The sequence below is a fragment of the Vombatus ursinus genome, unplaced genomic scaffold (assembly GCF_900497805.2).
Source record: "Vombatus ursinus unplaced genomic scaffold, bare-nosed wombat genome assembly UNPS02014832.1, whole genome shotgun sequence".
NCBI lineage: Eukaryota > Metazoa > Chordata > Mammalia > Diprotodontia > Vombatidae > Vombatus > Vombatus ursinus.
In genome coordinates this window covers 33,136,292-33,145,549 of record NW_020954610.1, presented here as the reverse complement: position 1 = coordinate 33,145,549, position 9,258 = coordinate 33,136,292, and the positions used below count along the sequence as shown (strand labels likewise).

General features: G+C 39.0%; 1 protein-coding gene across 2 annotated transcripts in view; it reads right to left on the bottom strand.

Annotated features, from left to right (window-relative positions):
* Positions 1-295: 295 nt before the first annotated feature.
* The window catches only part of LOC114025930 (cyclin-dependent kinase inhibitor 2A-like), a 30,805-nt gene continuing 21,842 nt past the window's right edge, over positions 296-9,258 (bottom strand). Inside the window, exons 1-3 of one of the 2 annotated variants that reach the window (XM_027839465.1) lie at positions 6,140-6,355; positions 2,187-2,487; positions 296-503 (exon numbers count right to left, since the gene is read on the bottom strand). In XM_027839465.1, coding sequence (XP_027695266.1) covers positions 2,197-2,487; positions 6,140-6,295 — 447 coding nt within the window. In that variant the 5' untranslated portion in view covers positions 6,296-6,355 and the 3' untranslated portion in view covers positions 296-503; positions 2,187-2,196. Of the gene's footprint in view, positions 504-2,186; positions 2,488-6,139; positions 6,356-9,258 lie in introns of those variants that run through there. The other variant, XM_027839466.1, reaches the window with a different exon arrangement.

Below are 9,258 nucleotides of genomic sequence, written 5' to 3'. Positions count from 1 at the left end.
TCTGTGCCTAGAAGGTGGTTGGGTGGATAGAGCACTGGTCTGCAGACAGGAAGACCTGAGTTCAAATTTGACCTCACACATTTAACCAAACCTCTGTTTGCCTTAATCCATTGGAGAAGGAAATGTAGCCACTCCAATATCTTTTGCCAAGAAAACAACATGTACCATGGTCCATGGGGTCATGAAGAGTAGGACAAGACTGAATGATACACACACACACACACACACACACACTTATTGAGTCCAACCACTGTATACTGGGCGGCTGCCAAAGTAAGAATGATAGAGACTGCTGTTTCAGGGCCTCAGAGAGAAGCAAGTTTATTTAAAAATTACCCCGACCAAGTATGGAAACGCTAAGCGAGGTTTAGCTGAAGACAAAGCAAGGCAGTATAAGTATGTAGAACTAAGCCTTTTGAAGTTGCAGGGCAGGAACCCCTTTGTTGGGCCTCAGTCTTCCAACTTTCTAGTAAGCCTTCTAAGTTTATGGAGAATATCGAAATCTGCAAAAGAAAAAGAGCAGTCTAAGAAAACTCCGTAAGACTAACAGCCATTCCTCATGCCATCCCAATTCTCAAAATCTCAAAAGTACTACAAAGAACTAGCTTTCATTTAACTCATACTAGCTCTTCTTACTGTCTGCCAGGAGCTAGTCATTTTCTTTTCACGGGATTTGAAAACATCTACGGACTACTGCATATATCAGTGTCGGTGTCCTGCTAAGAATTCCTCTTCATACTTGGGCTGTCCTTCTGTTGATTATCACCAACTTATCTTGTATATATCTTATTTGTGCAAAGTTGTTTGAATGTTGTCTCCTTCATTAAACTATGAGCTCCCTAAGGGCAGAGCTTTTTACATTAGGTAGTGAGGTGGTGGGGTAATCTCAGCGCTGAGCACCATGCTTGGCTCAGAGTAGGTGGTTGACCAACCAGAGCGGCTCATAAACAATTGCCATAGGGCACGCCACTGCTCCGAAGCTTGCCTCTCCCCGCCATCCCCCGCGCTATCCCCTCCAGTGCAATAAGAGAATCCTGGTTTCTAACAGAGCACAGCGTCCCTAACTGCTGCTCTTGAGTTGGAGCAGCTCTTCGTCCTTCAGTTAGATAGCGGTCCCTCTGTGGGCTATGCGTCTTTATGGATCCTCCCACCCCCACTGTGAAGTTTTCCACTTAGTCATTGGGGGAAAGCGGACAAAACCAAGGATGCTGATTTAGAAGGGCCGGGGAAAAGCTGCACCTAGTTCTCTTCTTCTCGGCTTTACAAACGGTGTCGGTTCTGCTACAGATCCCTTTCCACGACTTTGCGAAGAGCATAGAATCTATCCGCTCACTGTGCACAGCTATGGAAGGAAGATGCAAGGCAGGGAAAACCGGTTCTGGGAAACACTAGTTGGGATTTCTATAGTGGAGAGGACGTGGGACAGACCTTGAAAGGAAATTTTCGCTGAGGAAGTTAATCTACCAAAGTAAAAGAGCTGCAATTTATAGTCTTAGAGCGCTGCCTGGAGGGCATGGAGAAGTTACTAGACTAGTAACTAGTAACTAGAAGTTACTAGAGCACGGTCACTGAGTCTTTTTTAATGGTTGCATTTGAACCCAGGTCTTTTTGAAACAGGGTTCTCTATTCACTACTCCCCACAATCTCTAAAAATCATCTGTTACATGGAATAGATTCCTAACATATTTGTGAAAAGGAATTGTATTATTTCTGCTTTGGCTGCACTCAATTCTGAACACACCTGACCTCAGCACCCACAGAAGCAACCTGCGTGCATTCCACGGTAGCTATATTTTATAGTGGGTAGAGTATTGGACCTGAAGTCCGGGAAACTTTTGTTCAAATCTGGCTTAAGACCCTTACAAACTATGTGACTATGGGCAAATGATAATAAAATAAAATTAACTTCCCTCAGGTTGTTTTCTTATCTGTAAAACGGGGATAATTGCACCTACCTCCTTGGGTTTTTGTGAGAAACAAATGAGAAATTTGTAAAGCGCTTTGCGAACCTTAAAGAGCTACATAAATGGCAGTTATCATTACACTTAATATATTAATATACTTAATATATGTTATACTTTATATATACTTAATAAATGGTGGTCCTAGGAAAGGGAAAAAGCAATGGCAGTCTTAACCAAAGAGGTTCCGTAAACACTTTTTTTTTTTTTTAATTTTGGCCTCACCTGGAGGATCCTATTCTACATCCCGGGTCGTGGATTTCATTCCTCCCTTCACCACCTCGCGCAGGTATGTGACCACGAGGTGGTGTCCCTGTTCCTCAGCTAGGTCCAAGGGGAGGCGACCCAGGGCGTCCTTGACGTCCAGCCGTGCCCCTGCCCGGTGAAGCAGTATCAGGGTGTCCAGGAAGCCCTCCCGGGCAGCGTCGTGGACTGGTAGAGTGAGGGTTGTCAGGTCTGGGGTGTTGGGCTCTGCTCCGTGCTGCAGCAGGAGCTCTGCCACGCGCACACTGCCCATCATCATGACCTAGAGAACAAATGGCAGGGTTGGACACATTAACAAGGCAGCTTGGGAAAATTCCCACGATAAGGCGCAAGAAGTGAGGTTTATGTACTATTTATCTCTGTATCCCAGCACCTAACACAGTGTCTTATATACAAAAAGGTGCTTTGGAAAAAAAATTAAGTCGAATTTAATTTACGGATGGGGTGAGGCATCGCACAGCTCTTAGCGTGTATGGGAGAAAGTTGGGAAAAGTCAGTACTACAATAAAAAAACGGGAAAGGGGAAGTAAATTTAAGCATGGATATATGCGGGGAAAACGTATTTGCTTGAGGCGTTGTTTACAACTCAGAACAAAGATGCTAGTTAATTTTAATTTTGATGTGACAACACTCTCTGAGTTGCCTAGACAATATTAGATAAGATGGCATGAATTAGTTCCAATTAGCCTTACTGAAGAGAATACACTTCGGTGAGATCACAGAACCATTAAAGTGGCAAAGAATTGCCCCCAAGATCTCATCACACTTACAGGAACTGGAAGGTGTAGGGCTCTTGAAAACAGATCAGACTATTGAGTCCTTGAGGAATCTAGATTCATGTAAATAGAATTACATTCAGTTTAAAATTTAGTGAAAAGAACCACAGATTTGTAGTCAGAGAATCTGCATTTGAATCCAGGCTCAGCTACTTACTACCCCTATGGTCTAAGATAATTCAAGTTACTCTCTAAGGCTCCAATTTCCTTGTTAATAAATGGAATCCCAACCCTAGAGGACTTCTAAGTCCTAACGTGAAACTCCTTATCCCAAGGATGTTCCGCAATCCAGCCATTCAAATGCTTTCAGGCCATGAAATAGAAGTATGAGGCCAGAGCAGATACGAGACTATTTGAAGTAATTTATTTTTCGGTTGTCAAATACATACATTATGGTATTATGCTGACTTTTACTGTATTGCACTGATATGTGGGTAACCCCATTTAAAATTGGCTTTAATTATTTTTTCGAAGAAAAAAATGACTTGTCATGGCTTGCATATGAAGGTCTGCAATAGTCAAATTCTTCTGCGGAACTTTCAAATAAAAATATACTGTCCCAGTTGTGATTTTATACATTTGAAAATAACTGCATTTGTACAAGTGGCACACGTTTGGAAAATAGGCTGGCTATTATAATAGAGGGTGGCTATTATAATGGAGGGTGGATAGTAAAACTAATATTTTTTAAAAGTCTGAAAATGCTAAAATTTGAATAATTTTTTCATAAATAGCAAGTTGCAAGATGAATTTTGGGGTTTTGCTATATTCATGCAGCAGATGGCTGTTCAAGTTCTGAGCTCTGCTACAGCTGGTGTTTGTCTTGGTATCTGATTTTAAAAAAGGAAATCCTGAAACTTAGAAAGAAACCTAGCTTACTTTAGCTTTTATTATTCAGCTAGTTTGGCTTATCCCAGGCACACATCTATTTCATAGACAGCAGAAATGATTATGATGCATAAGACTTGTAAACTGTCTTTAAAAATAATTTCCAAAGAAAAGTGCTTTGAGTTATGGCCACATCAATAGAATAAATATCACCTCCCCAGGTGATAAGTTTAAGGGCAATACTCATGGATTTTAGCTTGATGAGTTCATTTACAAACCAGTTTTGTAGCTTTTAACTTCAACACTCATACACAGCTCACAAAACAACAACTACAATATATATATTATATTGTATATATACAATATTGTAATATATACAATACTCACAAATAACAACAACTACAAAAATCAAGAGATTTGGGGATATGGAGTTGGACCAAATCTTAGGGACCATCAAATCCAACCCCCTTAATACTTTAATTTGCATATTTAAATACCAATTAAATCCCAAATGGTTTACAAATTATACTAAAGGAGTTGAATATTCATTGCAAATAGTAGTAAAATTGTTGAAAATACTCATTTAGACATTCATTGGAAATAGTAAAATTATTGAACATTTTCATTAAAATTTTCTTCAACAATTCTAGGTGGTAATCTAGGGGAACCCAATTAGATATTCAAGGAAAAAAATGCTATGCTTTAATTACTATCATGTAAAATATTTGATGTCGTAATTCAATCACCTCATAAGTAAGAGAGAAACAATACAATATTTGTTGGAAGTGTTTTTTTTTTTAAAAACTCGAAGTGTCTAAAAACAACTCAAAAGATATTTGCTTTCATTAATTGCTTACAACAATGTAGAAAGCAGCCAATTCTAACCCGCTCTACCTCTTGTCTGAATCCAAAAAGCTGACCACAGGGATTGTATCCAAGTTCTGGATGCCTACTTTTCAAAAAGGCCATTTAAATATAGCCTTTTTGAAGATTGTATTTTAATCAATTATTTCAAAACACAAACCTAGCCATTTTCTGTTCTTCACTTTCCTTTTTTTCAAAAGCAATTTTTCAAAGTTCTCAAAAAAATTATTTCTAAAAGAAACACACCATTTTGTTTCAGTGACATACTTAAAATATTAAAATATTAAAATATATAGACACATTTTAAAATCCTGCATTTACTGGGACAAATAATTTATAAGTGGGAAATGACAACTATAAAATACTTTTATAGACAATAGACACAGCTTCTATCTTAAAGGTGAACCGTTTATTACTTTCGAAGTCACATTTTGAAAAGGAACGAATATAACCACAGCATTTTATTTCCTCCTCCCCCAATGTCTGATTATCCATCCACCTAGAAACCAAAATATCTTCACCCCCACCCCACTCCTCAGACCCACAATAAGCTAGGCATTGTTAATTTTGTGCCCGATGAACTGCATTTTTCTATCCTATAGTGTTTTGGAGTCAGGAAAAAGAGGTTTCATTTGTGAGGGGGAGTCTTTGGTTTTTTTTTTTTTGTTTGTTTGTTTGTTTGTTTTTATTCTCTGTTTTCTCGGGCAGAGGCCGAAATAATTTCACACGAAATTAGTAAACTCTGGACTAGCGTAATCCTGGGATCCTGAAAGGGTAACAATTTATCTTTAGATTTCAGGAGATATAAGTGGAAGAAATTTAGTGCTTTTGTAGACTGGAGATAGCTTCAATCATACATGCAGGGACACACACACACACACACACACACACACACACACACTTATTACTTTCGAGGTCACATTTTGAAAAGGAAAGCATTTTCTCTGCCCCTCCCCCAATATTTGATCATTTACCATTGTCATCCATCTTGCAACTAAAATATCTTCATACTGCCCCACCCCACACCTCAGATCCACAATAAGTTAGGCTTTAAAAAATAACTTTTATATTTATCATTGTTAATTTTCTCCCCTATGAACTATATTTTCAAATATTTTAGGTTTGGAATCAGGAAAAGATGTTTCATTTGTATATATATATACGAATTTATATGTATACAAGAATTATGCTATACATTTCATCATTTGTAATCCTTAACTATGTAGTTCATTATTTAAAAACATACACCACTCAATAACGAATGCATTTTTTTAAAATTACCATTTCTTTAAACTTTTTCCCCTGACAATAATTCGAATCAATACTTCATTTTTTAAAGCCTACGATGAATTCCCTTTTATAGGGAGCTCTGTAAAACTCCTTCCCCCCTCTCCTTCTAGCTCCCTTCCACCACCCCCATTCTCGAACATTTCCTTTTCCCTCTACCTGAATGGCTCTCCGGCCGAAGCGGTTCACGGCATTGGGGTCAGTGCCTGATTCAAGGAGCTCCCTTACTACCTCAGTCCGACCCATAGCAGCAGCTTCTGTTAGTCTCTCTACGGACAGATTCATACTTTTCTCTGGATTGTGTCTTCTGTGCATCCTGGTTTCTTTGCAGTACACTGCACCCTCACAACTCCCTCCGAATTAAATAAAGCCTGATTTCTCTCTCCCTCCAATTCCCCCTCCTCCTCCACCCCCGTTAACTTTTCAACCCCTCCTTCCTTCTTAACAGTCCCTTCTGATTTGAGGAACATAGCAACTCTTTCACCATTATTTTTTTTTTTTTTTTGATCCTTTACCTCCGGTCCTAAAGGGGGGCGGGACGGACCGGGGCTAGGCGGAGCAAAACAGGGAGGAGGGAGGTGGGTGAGTCAGGATTGAAAGGGTGGAGATGGGGAAATTTGCCAGAAATGTAAGGCTTTGTCCCCTGGGTCACTAACTTCTCTTTACTGGGTTTATATAGAAGCCAGCTACAGTGATAGCTTAGGAAATCTCACCCTTCATCTTCTTTCTTTTCTAAGGGTAAAATTCTACCTTGACGACTAACTATAGAGGAACTTGGCAATGATCAGGGTGAGTAGACCGCGTGACGGGAAGTAAGAAGCAAAAAGAGAATAACCGTTCCCCTTCGACACCCCCCCCCCTTCTTCATTGCTTTCTATACAGAAAAATGCTTGGGCTCTGTGACTGTACCAGAGCCCAATAACAAGCTGGGCTCAGCTCTGAGACACTTACTGAATGGAGGTAGTTCAGGTTCTCTATATACTGCTTATATCAACTTTATTACTTCGTCAGAACCCACATCCCCATTAAATGGGAGTGCAATGTGATGTAGTGACCAGAACTTTGATTTTGGAGTCAGAAGACAAGGATTTGAATCCTGGCTCTGCTATTTAATAATTGTGAGTTTAACTTTCTGAGCACCAGCGTCCTCACCTGAGAGATGAGGGAATTAGACTAGCTAAGTTTTATGGTCCTTTTCCCAGAACCAAATCTTATGACCCTGTACAGACTTGAGAAAATGATATACATACATACACATACATACACACATGTACGCACAGGCATATATCTTGAAGGAACTGGGGCTATTTAACCTAATGAAAAGAAGATTTAAGAGGCACACGATAACAATCTTCAAGTTTTTGAAAGTTCTTATGTGGGAGATAGATTAGACTCGATTTGCTTGAACCCAGAGGGCAAAACTTCAAGCAAAGGAAGGTCCAGAAAGTCAATTTTAAACTTGATATAAGCAAAAACTTAATAATATTTAGTGCTGTCCCAAGGTGAAATTAGTTGCCTTGGGAGTTGGGGGATTCCCTCAGTACATATCTTTCATTCATCAAGTATTAATTAAGATTACTATCCTAGGCAATGAGGAACACAATATATATTATTATATAATGTGCTGGCCCTCAAAGAGCTTATATACCGATGGAGAGAGACATCATAGATACATAGAGATGAATCAATACAAATACATAAAAAGTACATGCAAAGTAATTTCAGAGAGGGCACTTACAAATGGTGGGGTATCTGTAAAGGTATTGTGTAGGAGGTGGCATTTATATACTTTCTTCTCCTCCCCTCAAAGAGGGTATATCAGAGTATAGTGTAGCCTAAATGTATAAGGATTATTAGAATTGGATGCTCATGGAACACCAGATTGGGAAATGGAAATGCTGTACAAATGTAGTACTATTCCATATACTGGGGAATTGCAGTTACCTTGGAAAGTGTCCGTGGGTAACAATGATGATTGTATTTATGTCCAGTCTAGAGTGAAACAGAGCTCTTAAAGTGAGACAGAAATTATTCTTGGGATAGGGTGAAGCATGAAAAATAGAGATGGAAAGAAAAAATTGTCCTGGGACCTTAGTGGCCATCTAGTCAACCCATACATGAAAGGAATCCTTACTATAACACATCAAAAAAAAAAAAAAGATTCTAATGCCTTTGCTTGAATACCTCTAAAGAGAAGAGAAACTTCCACTGCTTGAGAATGTTCAATGCCTCTGAACAACTCTAATTATTAGGAAGTTTTACCTTCCATCACTCCTAGTTTTACCCTGTGGGGCCAAAGAGATCAAGTCTAATCCTTTCTTCATATAAAAATTAATCTTTCAGTTGGTTCTCACATGTCACAGATTCATGTCCCTTCACCATTCTGGCTGCTTTCTTCTGGGCATTTTCCAGGATTTAGCACAATACTACAAATGAGGTCTGAAAAGGGCAGAATATAGTGGAACCATTAGCTCCCTATTGCTGGTAGGTATGCCCTTCTTACTTTTTTTTTCCTTTTTTTTTTTTTTTTTTGGTGAGGCAATCAGGGTTAAGTGACTTGCCCAGGGTCACACAGCTAGTAGGAGTCAAGTGTTAAATGTCTGAGGCCGCATTTGAACCCAGGTCCTCCTGACTCCAAGGCTGGAGCTCTATCCACTGTGCCACCTTGCTGCCCCAGATATGACCTTCTTAATATTGCTTCAAGATTGCATTAGCTTTTTTTTTTTTTTTGGTGGGGTCAAGGTAGAGAGAGAGGGATGCCCCACCATGGTTACTGATTCAGATTGAGCTTGCAGATTGCTAGCTATTACTCCTAATATTGTGTCATCTGCAAATTTGATAAACATACTATCTGTATACTTTTATCCAAAACATTGATAAAAATGTTAAACTGTAGAGGATCAAGCACAAATACCTGGAGATCACTCTATTGGAGAACTCCTGCCATACTAATATTGAATCTTTAACAACTACTCTCCAATGGGTTCTGAATCCATATGGTTGTATTATTATATAATATATAACTCTCCATGTTATCTGATTGTGAACTGATTCAACTATTTTGGAGAGCAATCTGAAATTGTGCCTAAAGAGTTATTAAACTATCTATATCCTTTGGCCCAACAACACCACCACTTGGCCTACTTTTGAAGATAATTAGGAAAAAAGGAAAAGAACCTATATGTTCTAAAATATTTATAGCAGCTCTCTTTGTGGTGGCAAAGAAGTGGAAATTGAATGGATGCCCATCAATTGAAGAATGGCTGAACAAGTTGTGA